The sequence below is a fragment of the Quercus robur genome, chromosome 2 (assembly GCF_932294415.1).
Source record: "Quercus robur chromosome 2, dhQueRobu3.1, whole genome shotgun sequence".
In the NCBI taxonomy this organism is placed as follows: domain Eukaryota; kingdom Viridiplantae; phylum Streptophyta; class Magnoliopsida; order Fagales; family Fagaceae; genus Quercus; species Quercus robur.
Window position 1 is genome coordinate 57,821,813 of NC_065535.1, and position 16,312 is coordinate 57,838,124.

The window sequence follows — 16,312 nt, forward strand, 5'->3', positions numbered from 1 at the left end:
GGGCCTTTATGACCAAAACTAACTTTCTCTATTACTAACATGGACTCCCTTGACAATGTTTACTCCTCATCGAACGACATTTCGTCCTCGGATTGGACCCCAGGCCCAATGTATATACATAAATAATGAGCTTTTGGGCCCACAACAATTCCCTTTACTTTTATAATTGTATTCAATCTTAAATCCAAATCTAAATCATTTATTTTATTTTATTTTTGAGAAAGAAATCTCGATTGTTTATTTGTTTTGAACTTTCTATGATTAAAATAAAACATATAGATTTCCAAGTACATGATCAAATTATTATTTAATTTTTTAAGGGGTCAAATTATATCCCATTGTATTTAGTATATGATTCCTTTTATATATATATATATATATATATAATTTTATTTTTTAAGTATGTCCTCAGAAGGATAAGGTATCTCATGAGATCTATCTCACAACATATGGGATTCACACATGGTGTGAGAAAGAAATCTCATGAGACTATCTCATAAAATAACTTTTCACTTGAAAGGATTTAACTGATACATAATTTATTGTCTTCTATTTCCTTTTTAATGAAACTCCTATAATGTTTTTTTTTTCGTTGCAATGCAATGAGATTTAAAAACATAAAAAAATAAAAAAAAAAACATAAAAAAAAAGAAAAAAGAAAAAAGAAAAGAAGAAGAACATTATAGGATGAGAAGGGAAAAAGAGGGGAAAGACAATTCTTTCCTCCGTTAATCTGTTTGGATAATTGGGGAGTAAAGGTAGGTAAAGAGAGCACATCTCGTTGGCTTGCATTTTGCAATCGACCCAATTTGTACGGATATGAAGGGAAATAATGGAATAAAAAAACTGGAGCCCACATATTAGACTTTTATTGCCCTAAATTTACATTTTTACCGTAACTTTCATCCATCTCACGTGGGCATAAAAGCAAAATACGTAAATTTTTCTTTTCATTTTATTTCTCTTTGCAAACCAAACAAAGGAAAGAGGAGCATCATCTCTTTCCCTCCCTATTTCCAAATATACATGAGAAACCATTGAAGGGCCAAAGCGGGTCATCCCCAATTTAATTTATATGATTTCCAAGTGTAGTATTTGAAATTACGGTCGGTCACGAAATATCTCTTTGAAATTTTTTCCATAATAATTTATAATTCACAATCTTATTTATTTTTATTTTTTTAACCAATTAAATAGTAAAATATAATAAAACAAGGCTCAAATGATCTAATTCTCTTGTTACTTAACCAAAAAGTCCAATACATCCACATTTATTTTTCTATACTAGGTTTATGAGACTAAAATAAGATAGTTTATATTTTCTGTTACAATTCGATTCTGTAATTAATAGTTACCTATGGCAAGCTGGTGAAGTCCCACCGCATATCTTTCAAGTCACAATACCACTCTCCCATTTCCCATATTAGGCCATAATAAGAAAATGTAAGTTTATTTCCAAAATTTTTTATTCCTCTTATCCCTAAATGTTTAATTGATTTCCCTTTAATCGAAGGGAAACAATATTCTTTTAATTTCCATCCATATTTGATCTCATTAAAAAAAAGTTATTAATTTAATATATTAAATTAAATTCAAGATTGATTAGATCTAATATTATCATATCTAACTAATATTACTTAGAATTATGATTATTTATTATTAATTCTTATTGTATTTTGAGATTTTATGTGTGTGTATATATATATTATTTAATTACTTATTTTGCTTAAAGAAATAAATTGGACGTGATTAAAAAATATTTTATAAAATTATATACTATGTTAAAAAAAAGGGGCTAAACTAAACTTCAATACTAAACTAAAAGAGTAATGTTTCACAATTCAAATAACAATAATTTTCATAAATTTTTCTCCTAATTGTTGAGACCGTAACTTATTGATTATTAAATAATTTCACAAATTGATATTATCTTTTTTTTTTTTGTTTACTATTGAATTAATATTACTTCAACAATTGTATAATTAAAATAAAATAAAATAAAGAGTAGGGTTTATAGACTTCTATTGAAAATAAAATCCTATCGGCATTTACACCACCTTTCGATTTCCAAGGGTATCGGGCAGGCAAAAATTCAAAGAGAGGAAGGGCATTTCCGAAAATAAAGCTACCAAATGTGGGCGAACTACAACAAAGTTCAGATAATTTTTTATTTCTAAAATCTAGTACTACAGTGAGGGAATAATCACACGCGGTCAATTAGAGCGTGAATAGTACGGCCAACAGCAAAGAGCCAAAAAAGTGTAATAAGTCACCTGGTCCGAATGTGACGTAGCGCGTGTGAAAAGCGCGTGGGGTTGTACCGCATAGTAAAGGGCGGCTAGAAGAGTAAGAGAGAGAGTGTGTGGACAAGGCCAAAGGTTAAGGACGCGTTTGGACGTTAGCGTTGGGGCCCCAGTAGTCAGAAAACGACGTTAAATGGAAAATTACAAGCAAAGAGCCAAAGAAAGAGAACTTGCACCCAACCAAAGTACCAAACAGAACAGAGAGAGAGAGAGAGAGAGAGAGAGAGAGAGATGGGAAAGTTGGAGAAGATGTAAAGGTTGTAACTTGTAGTGGTAGACCTGGCTGGCAATGGTGGGTGAGAGTGTTAGTGTGTGTGTGTGCTGTGTACTGTTCATATTGGAAACTAATATTTGTGACTTTGTTGAGTGAAGAGTCCTTTCTTTGTGGTTGTTTTAGTTATAAAGCTTACACAGCAAAGCCAAAGATCAAGGAAAGAGAAGGACTTGTACGGACATAGATTATAGATACAACCAAAGACATCATACTGAGACATATATAGTTTGAGAAAGAAAGAGAGAGAGAGAGAGAATGTATTGTGGGGGGTTTCAAGAGAGGAAACATGTCCAAGTTCGTCCCAACACCACTGTTCTTTGCTTCTTCTTCATGTCTTTGTAGATCCCAAAGGTCTCTCTCTTTCTCTCTGTCTCTCTCTTTTTTTTTTTCCTCTCTTTATTTTTACTTATTATCTTGTCTCTTCACTATCCTTTTTCTCTCATATGCATCATTTGCCATAACTCTCTTTGCTTTTTGATTCTTTCCTTTCTTTCTATCTCTAGCTAGTGTTTTTTTTTTTTTCCCACTCTCTTTAATGTACGTTTCCTCTTGTGGGAGGTTCAGTTATTGGCCTAGAATCTTAGTGGGTTTCTTTTATTTGATGTTTTATTGGGTGCATGTGGGGTTTTAGATCGTAGTGATAATGATGATGATGATGGGAAAGTAGTTCTTGGTGAAGTTGTTGCTATTGGTTGTTCTGACTGTAGTGTTATGCTTTTGGAAGTTTTCTTTCTCGGTTTCTGGTTGTGGGTGTTTCTTACTTGAGCATTTCCATTTCTTGAAATGGGTTTTTGACTGCATTTGGTAGGTGGTTCCTTTTTCTTGTTCCCACAGGATTAGAAATTTTACTTAGTTTTTTTTGTTGCTCTCTTTTAACTGTTTTCCCATTTTTAGTAATGGGTTTTTGTGTATGTCCCTTTTGATGTTTGATCTATTAAGGTTAGGCAAGCCATGAATATGTCTCTCTCTCACTCTTTTTCTTTTTTCTTGAATGACTTAGCTCCAAGGACTCTGAAGGAGTTATATTTTGATCTAGGTGTCTCATGTTTACTGTGATTCATGTTTTTGAATTTGTGTGATTGAACTTGCTTTTGCGTTTTGTTGTGTGTCTGATTGTTTGGTTTCTACTTTATAGAAATTGAACCTCTCCAGTCTTCAGGGATCTATGCCTAAAGGGTTTTTTTTTTTATTTTTTTTATTTTTATTTTTTTAAAATTATGTTGCATACTTGCATGTAGACCTCGTTAGCCATATTTGACTGAATGTAACTCTGGCGGCATTTCTCTCAAGGTCTTCTAAAGCTAGGGTTTCTTTTGTTCTTGAAACATAAAACAACCAAGGTAACTTTGTCACCATGACCTTTTTATGGCATTTCGTGGATTTTGAGTTACAGTATGGAATTTTGTAGTGTTAATTTGTAGCCTGTGACCAAGTTCTTACTTGAATATTAAATGATGCATGTATAGGATCATGGGTGATCTTTGACTAATTAACTTGGTGAGCACATCCAATTGCAATTACATGTTGTTTGATAAATGTTTTCAATAACTGTTATGATTACGGCTTGACTGCTGCATTCTCTTTCCACTGTAGAGAACTCCTATTAAGTAACAAAAGTGGCTTGGTTCTTTCTAATTGCATTAGATATTAAGAAGAGATGTTAATGAGCTTCAGCTCAAATGGCACTTCCACCTCCCTTAATAATGGGATGGAGGGTAAGATTGTTGGTTCAAGAGGCATAGTCTGTGTCGGTAACTTACCAATCAATAAAGATATTAAGAATAGATGTTGATGTATATTGGAAAAACTTAGATTAGTAAAAGGCAATATGCTCTTTGTTCTCATGATGTGGTAGTGAATGCTGTGGTGTGTTTTCTCTTCTCTCTTGGGACTTTGTCAGATTATGTGTTTGCTTGCATTTCTACAACTGTTGGTATAATGCTAGGGTCAGCATAGTAATAAAACCCCTATCAATTTTTATTTTTTATTTTTTTATAGATAAGAATATGAATTAACCAGTGATTTAGTGTAAATTTTGACATTGAATTTTGGTTGCATTAAAGGAGAAAAGGTGGTTGAAATTGAATGAATTTATGATGCTTTAAAATAAGATAGCTGATTTGGTGTTTCTTCTTGAAGTGTGTGTGTGCTGGTCCTTCTGGAATTGTGGGTAAAGCAATAGTTTCTCTATGTGATAATTTAGACATGACTTATTACAGAAAAAGCCAAAGAGGGTGTCACACGGTTCCAATTTTCACGGTATGTGGTATATGGAATTTATGACATTTCACTTCCTCAAGGAAATGAATTAACTGAAACTTGTAATTGTTGTTATATCTGATTCAGGAGAAATTATACAGTCCTCCGGTGGACTACATTACTTGTCCACCATTCCACTGAAAGACTCCCACTTGTTTAAAATTGCTGAGTCAGTAATTAGTTTTCATTTTAAAAAAAATTTCAACTCAACAATTTTAAACAGGTGTGAGTCTTTTAGTAGAATGGTGGACCACGTCACTTATCCACCATGTGGACCTTATAATTTCTCCTGATTTAGGTGAATTTCTTGAAACTATATGTTGTGGCTTTGTAAAATTTAAACAAAATAAATAGATATCTATATTTCTTAATTAGGTAAAATGGGAGAGATAAGAGCGAATAGTGTTTGGGCTGTAATGGGTTTTTTCCTTATAGGATTTCTATGTGGTCATCATCATTTTTTAGAGAGCTCAAATGGGTTATTTAAAGACCCACCAAAATTCTAACGTTCAATTCTGTTCCTACAAATTAGGATGTGAACGTTAAGCATTCCCATTCAATCCACAAAATGTTATTCATTCATGATATGTTGGGTTTAATTGATAAAAGTAGTACAATTGGAAAGAAAAAGATCATATATGGATAATGAGAAAAATGGCTAACAGTGGCAAACCTTGATAACAAATTCTTTGTTATTAAATGAGGATCTTACTGCTTTGGGAGTTTGGAGAATCTAATTTATAGGATTGTTTTCCTTACCATGAAATCATTTTATGTGTAGTCAAACATTAGGTATGGCTTAGGTTACTGTAGTAGAATACAAGTGGTGCTCACTTCCAAAATTATGGGTACTAAATCCGTAAAGAAGAAATAAATTAATGCATTCAATCCTCTTCTTGAGTGCTTGGAGGCTTTATGTTGATGTGTTCTTGAGTCCATCTTTTCTATTATTGAATGATTGCAAACATGTCATTACATGCATGTATTTAGATGATTTTATGAAAATTACTCATTGACTTTTGTGTTTTTCATGAGTAGCTAATCTCAAATTGAGCCAAAGTAACCTGCTTACAGTTAAGGATCTTTTGGCTTTGGCATCAAATTCAGAAAAAAAAATTGACAGACATCTAAACTTTCCCAAGAAAAATTCTTGACAAAACCTGTTCATGCAATGCCCCATCTCACTGTTAAATGCTCATCATGGTGGAATTCAAATGAACAGAAAATTCCATCGTCTTCATCCAAGACTGCAAGCTTGAAAATGGATTCTCCACAACAACAAATTCATGAAGCAAAACATTTAGGTCTTCAACTACCAGACCAGGAATCATCCACAATTCAATTTACTGGTCAGTCTCACCATGAAGTGGGTGCTGTGGGAGGGACCAATTCTCAAGGTCAATGCATTTCATCAGAATCAGGTATTTATTCAATCGATTCTGTGATTCTGTTCCACATTTTTTGTATAACCCTTGTGAGGTGCAGGCTTTTACAGTGATCTTAAGGTGAGGCAGAAAATAAGAATTCAATTATTATTTGCTAGGTGCAATTTTTCAATAAGTTAGGTATTCTGGAGACTAAGAACTACATATACAAAAGATGTCTTTAAACTTGCTTTAATGTGTGTATTGTATGTTATTTATTTATTTTTTTCCCTGTACTTTCTGTTCATTGTGAAAGTTGGCTAGCAAGTGTCTTCTGAAGATTTGGTTAGGAATGTTTATTTGAAGCAAATTAAATAAAATATAGATCTCTGTTACTAGAGATTTAAACCATGATAGGTTTACACATATGGTTCAATAGAAAATTTGGCTTGGAAAGTTCAATTGAAGTAAATTAAATGAAATAGGGATCTACAGCAGAACAAGTGTTGAAAACAGTACCTCCTTTTATCCTAATCTATATGGTCATTCCTTGCATATGTCATGTTAATGTTCTATGTTTTTATTAGATCTGGGGTCATAAGGGTTTCTTTTTTGCACAGGCTAGCCTAACATGTGATGAATTGTTTATATATGTATCCAGATCAAGATGAAGGTTGTGGCAATGCCAAAGGTCAAATGAAGGCAGGTTTTTTGTTGAATAATTCAGATTTTATGTTCAATCCCTCACAAGTTGCTCATAGCTATTCAATGGTAGGTTGAGTTGTAGACCATGGAACCTTGTTTGTAGGCTATGCTGTAAAACTCATGCTTCTTCTCCCATTTTAGGCTCGTGTTCCATATCCTTATGCTGAGCCATGCTTTGGTGGGTTGTTGACTGCTTATGGACCACAAGCAATTGTAAGTTCCACTAAGTTCAATGTTTGAGGATCCCTTTGATCTATGTATACCATTCTTCTGCCTTGTTAATTTTATCTTGTGGAGAACACATAAATTGGGAATCTGTATACTCTAATTTGCTAGATAGTGTTGGAATACATGAATTAGCACAAAGCTATTATTTTGCTATTTTCCATGTTGAGGCCAACTCTGACTATTTTTTTTTTGGATCAGTACAATTGCAACTCTGACTAGGGACAATGAAGCTTTATCTACTTTATTACTAATCTGGCCTTTGTCTTAAACTGTTTTTTCCTTTCACCTATTTGTTGCGATTTTTACTGAAATTAACCGGATTCGGCTGCAGATGATGGGGATGGCACCTGCACGAGTCCCACTGCCACTTGATTTTACGGATTATGGACCCATTTATGTCAATCCAAAACAGTACCATGGAATCCTCAGAAGGAGACAGTCACGTGCAAAGCTTGAGGCTCAAAACAAACTTGTCAAAGCTCGAAAGGTATGTATGTCCTTTTGCTGCATTTGGTTCCTTGTGGAAGTGTATGTTTTAGTTTTGGGAAAATCTGTATGATCTTTGCTTTGAATCTTTAATGAATTGATAATTTGCTTGGGGAAAAAAGAACAGATAAAAAATTACTCCTACTTCCCTTGAGGTTTCATAAAATGAAACTGTGCAAAATGACATCTTTCTTAGGGTTTGTATAAATACAACTAAAAAGTATGCCCTCCCACAGTGGCTTACTGAGGGATATTCAATTTTTTATTTTTTTTTTTTTTAACTAATAAATATTCCTACTTATTTACAAACGTCAAGGGAAATGTCATTTCATCCATAACCTCAACGGGTGGGGGGGGGTGTCATCTCCTATATAGTTTGGTGTCATGCATTGATTCATCTGTTGTATTTATACAAACCTGAAGGGTGGGTGAGAGTATCACTTTGTCCGTATACTGATCTGCATCCCTTTCAATTAAATGCAGCCATATCTTCATGAGTCTCGGCATCGTCATGCATTAAATAGGACTAGGGGAACTGGTGGACGCTTTCTCAGCACAAAAAAGGGGCAAAATCCTGATCCAACCGCCACTAGTAGCAACCATTATGTCTCGGACACTGAAAATATATCAGACTTTGATAGTAGTCAATTTGGAACCCATCAACATGTTGGTTCCATTACTGCCTGCTCTGACATCACTAGTGTCTCCAGTAGAAATGGTAACAATGCCTATCAGCAGCCGGGTCACAGGTTCTCAGGCCTGTCTCCCCACTTGGGTGGAGCCATGCAATGCAATGGGAGCCTTGTGTCCGGTGGCACCCAACACTGTGCTTCAGTTGTCCGGTGAGGATACACTGTACTTCAGTCGTCCGGTGAGGATATTGGGAAGCACACGATTACCATTTCACTGGTCTGGCAATTCATCCTTGGCTTTGTCACTTAAACTTTCTATATGCTATTATAATATGCTTGATTTCAAATTGCGTAAGAGACGCCACCATGTACTAGGTTTATCTATCTGCTTCCTGCTTCTTGCATTGCATGTATTGTGAGAATAATCACATGGCTGTAAGGAGAGGCTGTGCTTGTAATCCTACTATGCTAATACGTCACTTTGGTTGTTACTATGTAACTCTTTGCATAAATGGGAGATCATCAAACACAATATATATATGATGCTTCCGGCTATATTCCCCTAGAAGGCTAGAAATTTGATCTATTTTTTGCCTTTTCATACTATGTATGTTTTAGGGTTTCCATAATATATTATCCTCTTTATGTATGCTACAAATGAATTATGTGAGATGTACATATGAATTAATCCACGTGCGTGAGAGTGATGCATATGCATGTTATGGTACGTCGTCTCATCGAACAAAGATTTGTATCAATATTTTTTAAGCCTTGAGTATTAGGTAAAGGAAGAAAAATTTTAATTGCATATATGATATGTTTCCGATGATTAAACAAATGTGTGTTTAGTTTGGGTTATGTGTGAAGTTTATATAATTTATTTGTTTATACACAGTTTTTTAGGGATAATTATATGTTTTTTTTTAAGCAACAAATTAACAAGTAAGCAAATCCAAACAAAACCAAACCAAACAAACATTTGTGTGCTTAATGTTTTATATAACAGAATCGTAATTCTCATGAAGAAATTGGCCGGTTTTGCAAAGATCTGCTGGCCATGTAGGGAATTATTAAAAGTTATAAGACCAAAAATTAGTTAACAAAGAAGAATGTAACAAAGAGAAAGAAAAGAAAAAAGGGAATCTTATCTTACGAAAGAGAATTGTACAGGTCATAAAGGGTTGCACCAATCCTTATAGAAAAAAAAAAAAAAAAAAAAAAAAAAAAGTAAGAAGAAATGCACCAACATGGATTAAAGCTGACATCACTTTTAATGGCCTACGGCTCCCTCCCTAAGAAAAGACCCCAATATGTGGGGGCAATAAGTGAAATCTTTTTTATTAAATATATATTTCTTTTGTGACATTAAAAAAAAAAAAATGTTAGTTGTACCATTTTTTTTTCCACTTTTAAAAAGTCCCAAAAAAAATTGAAAGAATCAATTAGCACATCCATCACTTTATTTTTGACAAGAATATAAGAGTTATGGAGGACCTCCAAAGGTGTGCAGATTGTAGATCTAAAGGAAAATATTTTATATTCAAGTTTGCTTGTGAAGAAGATAAAAAGAGGATCCTAGAGCTGGGACTTGGAATATTGAAGGTTTTCCTCTTATTCTTAAACAATGGCACCAGAATATGTCTGTTGAGGATATGGATTTCTCAAGTATCCCTCTATGGGTTCAAGTGTATGGCCTTCCCATTGAGTATATGTCAAAGGAAAATGCAGAAGAGATTGGAGCTCTAGTGGGAGAGGTGTTAGAGGTGGACTTCACTGGTAGTGGAGGAGTTTGTATGAGCAAATTTCTAAGAGTAAAGGTTGAAGACCCACTGATGAGTGAATTTTTTCTAGACAGAAACACATAATCGAATCTTTGGATTCAGTTTAAATATGAGAGAATTGTAGAGTTTTGTTTCAAATGCGGTAGGTTGGGTCACTTAAAAGCAGGATGCCCTTGGGCAGATGTAGAAGTGCAATTAAACCTCAAGGAATCGTTTGGATTTGAGCCATGGTTAAAGACAGAATCATCTAGTAAAAGAACTTCACAGTAGGTGGAATTCATTGCTGTACTCAATCCAATGATGAGGAAGATAAGGGAAGGAAGGAGGCAATAGCCCAGGAGCAAGAAGAGCGTAGAGAACACAGGACGCGGGAACCAAGGAACAGCCAGACATTAGCATAACCCAAGTAGTTGGCTCGAGGAATAATCTGACAAGGTTTGAAAATCTAGATGCTCATTTCACTTCAAAACACATCTCTCTAAGCCATTACCCAAACCTTCCCACCTAATCCCAACTAGATATCCAACCAAACTCTAGAAATCAAAACTCTCTCAACCAATTCCTTGACCCCACAACTCTAAACTCACTTACCCCCATGGAAACAGACAGTCCAGATGCAACCAACCCCTTCCTATTTATCCAATCCAAGCATAGTACAAATTCCCAAGAACAAAACAATCCAATTATCCCAGTTCTTGAAAACCGCAATACTTACCCCCAAATGAAACATGATTCAACAACTGAAGGTTCTAGACTATCTCAAGAAACACCCCCCCCCCCCCCAAATTCAAAGAATATCAACCTCCCCTGTCTGACTCGGTCCTTAGTGACCCTTCTCTTCTTATTGGGCTGTCCAAGGCCCAAAACAATGTGCTATCATGGATAGCATATTATAATGAAGGTGAGCAACCGGCACTTGCTTCAATAAAGGCCCAAAGTAGTCTTCCCATAAATCAAACAGAGGTTCTTAATTGAGGAAAAAGGAAATTGGAGGAAGTGGAGAGCCCAACCAATATAAGAGCCCTTAAACTAACCAAAGTGGGCTCTGGTCTACTCAAGTTAGATTCAATGCCCAATCCTTATAACCAATCTGCAATTTTTGGCCCCATATTCTGGGTGTGCCATGGGGGAATATTTCCGCGATAATGGAATTCCCCTTTTGCCTCATCTTGATCTCCCTGAAAAGAGGGTGAAGTAGCGGCTCCCTCCTATTACTATTACTGGGGTGGAGTGGATTCTATTGTGGATGTGGATGAATACGCTTAAGCAATAATAGTGGTAGGACCTCTTGTCTGGTCCGTGCTTGTCTTGCTTGATTGATTGGCTTACTCGTGCCATATTCTCTATGGGAAGATTCTCCTTCTTTTGCAAAGTGAATAGTTGTTTCCAAAAGAAACAACTTTAGGTATACTTCCGTTGTGTGCGCGGTTTCTCTCCACTTTAGGCTCGAATGATGTGATTGATAAGAATGGGCTCATTGACCTCCAATTTTCAGGCAATCCTTATACTTGGTCTAATAGAAGAGAAGGATTAGCAAATATAAAAGAAAGGTTGGATAGAGCATTTGCGAATGAAAGATGGAGATTTATTTTTCCAAGAGCATTTACCATCCTCAACCTCTGATCATTCTCCTATAGTCTTATTCACAGAAAAAGAGCAGCAATCGGTTAAACAGCCTTTTAAATTTGAAGAGGTGTGAACCAAGGATGAGACAAGTTGGTTTGTAGTTGAGAAGGCTTAGAAAGCTAATATTCAAGGTACCCCATTGTTTAAAGTTTGTCAAAAGCACAAAGAGGCAAAAAAAGAATTCAGAATTTGGAATAAGGAGTGGTTTGGGAATATCCAACAAAACATAAAGAATTGCTGGGAGAATTTGGGAAATATCCAAGGTGAAGATCCAACTCAAGAAAGTTTAAGTAAAGAAGCAAGTATCAATATGGAGCTTCAAGAATGACTCCAAAGGGAGAAAACTCTGTGGCGGCAAAAGTCAAGAACAAAGTGGCTGACTGCAGCCGATCTTAGTACCAAAATTTTCCACCTCACCACCATAATTAGAAGGCGCAAGAATTCGATTGACTTTATAAAAAACTAGCAAGGCTCATGGGTTTTGAGGAGAGAGGAGATCGGAAGATGTTTTGAGAGTTTTTCACCAATCTTTTTGATACGTCTAATCCCTTAATCCCAAATAACATGGAAAACTTGATAAACCCAAGCTTGTTTTAAGAGGATATAGAGATGCTATCAAAAATTTCTACACCAGAGGAGATTAAAGGTGTTGTATTCAGCATGGAATCAAATAAGGCTCCAAGTCCTGACGGAATGTCAGCCCATTTCTTCAAGTTCTATTGGAATATAATAGGAGGTGAAGTCATTGAAGTTATTACCACTTTTTTTCAAAGGAGGTACATGTTGAGAGAAATAAATCATTCCTTCATTGTCCTTATCCCTAAAGGGAATAAAGCTGCAATGGTTTCCTAATTCAGGCCAATAAGTTTATGTAATGTTATGTATAAGTTCATTTTGAAGCTGCTAGCCAACAGATTAAAGTAGGTTCTCTCTAAGCTAATTTCTCCATGGCAAACAGCTTTCATTTCGGGGAGGAAAATTCAAGAGAAGGCTTAAGAAATTATCCATGACATGAAGAAGAAAAGAGGGAAAAAAAGGTTGGATGGGTTTAAAAATAGATATGGAGAAAGCTTACAATTGGTTGGAGTGGTGTTTCCTAGAGAAAGTCCTCCATGGTTTTGGATTTCCAAACATTTGGATCCAGTGGGTGATGCAATGTGTAACTACAACCTCATTTTCAATCTTAATTAATGGCAGCCCTTATAGCTTCTTCAAGCCCAAGAGAGGGTTGAGACAAGGTGATCTTCTCTCTCCCTTTCTATTTATCCTTGCAACTGAAGTTCTTGCTAGACTCATAGAGAGAGAAGCAGTAAATAACAAAATTATTGGCTATAAATTTGCCCCTGACTTGATGCCAATCACCCACCTTCAATTTGCAGATGATTTTTTCATCTTTGTTCAAGCAAATGAGGTGAACATGGGGAGTATCAAAGCATGTTTAGACACTTTCTCTGATTGGTTTGGCCAAAAGGTGAATTTCTTGAAATCGGTGATAATTTTTAGCAAAAATGTGAACCAAGGAGTAAGATCTCAATTGGCAAACTCTATTGGAATTCAAATGTCCAATAGAAAAGAAAAATACTTGGACATTCCTATGGCCTCAGGTAGAGACAAGAAAGCTGCTACTGAGGAGATCATTGAAAAAGTGAGGCAAAGGTTGCAGGGTTGGAAGATGAAAACTCTATCTCAGGTAGGTAAAACAACTCTAATTTCTTCTGTGGCCTCCTCTATTCCATCCTATCAAGCTTCATCTCTGCTCCTACCAAAACAAGTTTGTAATAAATTGGACTCTGAACAAAAATTTCTAGTAGGGTTCTAAAGAGGAAAACAAAAGGGGTTGCTACCTCAAGAGTTAGGATTCGATATGTACCCCAAAAAGTGTTGGTGGGTTAGGCATCAAGAAAACAAAAGATATGAACAAAGCCTTGGTGGCTAAAATGACGTGGGAGGTTGCTAGCAATGTTGATAAAATGTGGGTCAAAGTGTTCAAAAAGAAATATGTGAGAAGCAAAAAGTTTATGAGAATGTCTATGCCAAAAGTAGCATCTTGGTCTTGTCAAAGTATATTTGGTGGTAGAGAAGTGATTAAAAAAGGATTATGCCACAGGATAGGTAATGGATTGAACACTTAGATATGGGAAGACCCATGGATTCCAAATGAGCCTAATCTATTCCCTTAAGTTAGAAGTTGAGCTACTTGTGAAGCACATTTAGTGGCTGACTTGATTGATTAGGACTTAAGACAATGGGATAGAGGTTTACTTTCAGATCTTTTTGAGCCAATTATAGTCAATTAAATCCTCAGCATTCACCTCTCTCAACAATCTATTAATGATCAAGTTTTTTTATGCTTGAATCCTTCAAGTGAATTTTCAGTGAAATCGGATTATAATGCTATTAGAACTCCCACCTCAACCTCTCACCCCGTGATGCAAAGCAAGGATTGGAAGGAGTTATGGAAGATGAAAATACATGCTAGGCTCAAGAACCTGTTGTGGAAATTGGCTTAGGAAATCCTCCCTACAACTTCTATACTAAATAGAAGGTTTACCCTCCTATCAAATGAGTGCCACTTATGCAGCAAGGCTCCAGAAACTTTGGAGCATTTATTTTTGCAGTGTGACTAGGCAGCTCAAGTTTGGCTCCTAGCCCCATGGCCTTTGAGGATGAACACTTTGGATTCCATATCCGTAGTAGATTGGGTGAAGATGATTATCAACCTGAAACCCTCTCTAGGCCTAGATGATGAAACAACAAAAGAGTTTCAATTATTTGCTGCAATCATGTGTGACCAAGTCTGGATGAGTAGAAACAAGGCTCGAGTGGAAGGAATCAAAACAACTCCGGTTGAACTTGCAAGGCAAGTGAATAAATCCTTTGAGGAACACAAGCAAGCTTGGAAGATTCAAAGTAAAAATTCTTCTAAGGACAAAACATGGATCCCACCTCCACCAAATTGGATAAAATTGAATTTTGATGCTGCAATAAGAGAAGGAAAAACATCTGTGGCAGTAGTAGGAAAAGGGAGGTAAACTTGTAGTTGCATGGGTAGAGCAGCTGAGCCCAGGTAGCCCTTTATTTGGTGGGGTAAATGCAGCCTTGTTGGCCATTCAAAGAGCAGCAAATGCATGTTTTAAGAATGTTGTGATTGAAGGAGATGCATGGAATGTAATTGAGCCATTGAGAAATCAAGAGTCAGCGCCTCATTGGAGTATTGAGCTTGTGGTGGAGGACATTTTGTACTTTGTTAAAGATTTTGATAATGTAAAATTTTCTTTTATTTTTAGAGAAGGTAATGAAGCAACTCATCTTTTAGCTAGATGGGCTACCTTTTTGAACTGGAATGGGCCAGTACCCATCTCTAATCTGTCGCTTTTGATTATTCAAGTTTTGGATCGAGATGGCCACAGGCCCAATATGGATTGTATCTCCTTGTTTTGCAGTAAATAAAGTATTTACTCAGCCAAAAAAAAAATTCAATGATATATATGGACCCAAGGCTGAGTCATAATTAATTGGACACTCATGTATCATGGATTTTATAATTGCCTCTCTATCTCTCTCTCTCCATTTTGTTAGATGGCTAGCTAATCAATGCATATCATCCTTTTCAACCAAAAAAAAAAAGTTAGTAGTTAGAACTATAAAGCGTGAACTTCACTCAAGGAGGAGTTACATAATCAATTTATTACAAACTAAATAAAAATGAGACAATCTCACACATGTAGACTCAGTGTCCGTTTGATATGATTAATTTTGCTAATTTATTTTACCATTCGGCTTATTTTTGTTACTATTCATAGGTCCCACTACACTTTTTGGTACTATTCATGAGTCCCACTATACTATTTCAGCTAAGTTTTACCTTTATTTATAATACTTTTAACAAAAAGTTTTCAATTTCAACAAAATAAGCGGATCCTAAAAAGATCCTCAATAAACACTATTATTTAGCTGAATCTATGAAAAAAACAAAAACAAACATTTGGACCACATCATCATCCATTGTTTAAATTAGTAATTAATATTTTATAAAAACTTACCTAGATAAGTACACAAATTCTCGTATAAGGTCTTGCATATTGCATGAATAATTATTATAATATTATTGAAATAGTTTTAAAATAATTTGATAATTTTCTATCCCCAAATTTGAACTTTTAGGCTAAATTATTATTTTGGTTGCTATACATGTATTAGAATTTCAAATATATATATATATAGTATACATTAAATTTTTTTTAATTTTTTTCCTTTAACTCTCAAACCAAGGCTCTTCAATTATTTGTTATGTCAAGTTCGTTGCTTAGCTTTCAAGATCTTGTCAAATTTCATACATATTTTTAAGCAAGCAAATTTTTTAGTGAAAATTACATAAAATATATAAAGTTTATACTTTATATCATGCTTCAAATTATATCCCATATTTATAATTTTATCAATTACAATCTCAACTTATGAAATTGTTTTAATTTGAAACCTTTTTCCATTTTCATTATTCATTTATATTATTTTGGGAATAATAGAGTAGAGAAAATGGGAAACTGTCGATAAAATTTTGTGTTTCACCTAGATAAATCAACTTCAATTTATGACATAAAAGATTCATTTTCATTTCCTTACTCTAAAAACTCTCTCTCTCTCTCTCTCCCTA

The 16,312-nt window shown here is 35.0% G+C and overlaps 1 protein-coding gene across 6 annotated transcripts; it reads left to right on the forward strand.

The window, feature by feature from the left end:
- The first annotated feature begins 2,480 nt into the window (after nt 1–2,480).
- Nucleotides 2,481–8,837, forward strand: LOC126714162 (nuclear transcription factor Y subunit A-3-like). Of its 6 annotated transcripts, none has more exons than XM_050414178.1 (7): nt 2,481–2,928; nt 3,816–3,917; nt 6,059–6,257; nt 6,862–6,971; nt 7,047–7,118; nt 7,465–7,620; nt 8,103–8,837. In XM_050414178.1, the coding sequence occupies exons 3-7, from the start codon at nt 6,098–6,100 to the stop codon at nt 8,463–8,465; spliced, it is 861 nt and encodes a 286-aa protein (XP_050270135.1). In that variant the 5' UTR covers nt 2,481–2,928; nt 3,816–3,917; nt 6,059–6,097; the 3' UTR covers nt 8,466–8,837. The 6 variants fall into 6 exon arrangements, with proteins under 6 accessions (XP_050270135.1, XP_050270133.1, XP_050270131.1 ...); XM_050414174.1 differs by having other exon boundaries at nt 2,482–2,928; nt 5,875–6,257; XM_050414176.1 differs by lacking the exon at nt 3,816–3,917 and having other exon boundaries at nt 5,875–6,257; nt 6,862–6,902.
- Nucleotides 8,838–16,312: the final 7,475 nt, after the last annotated feature.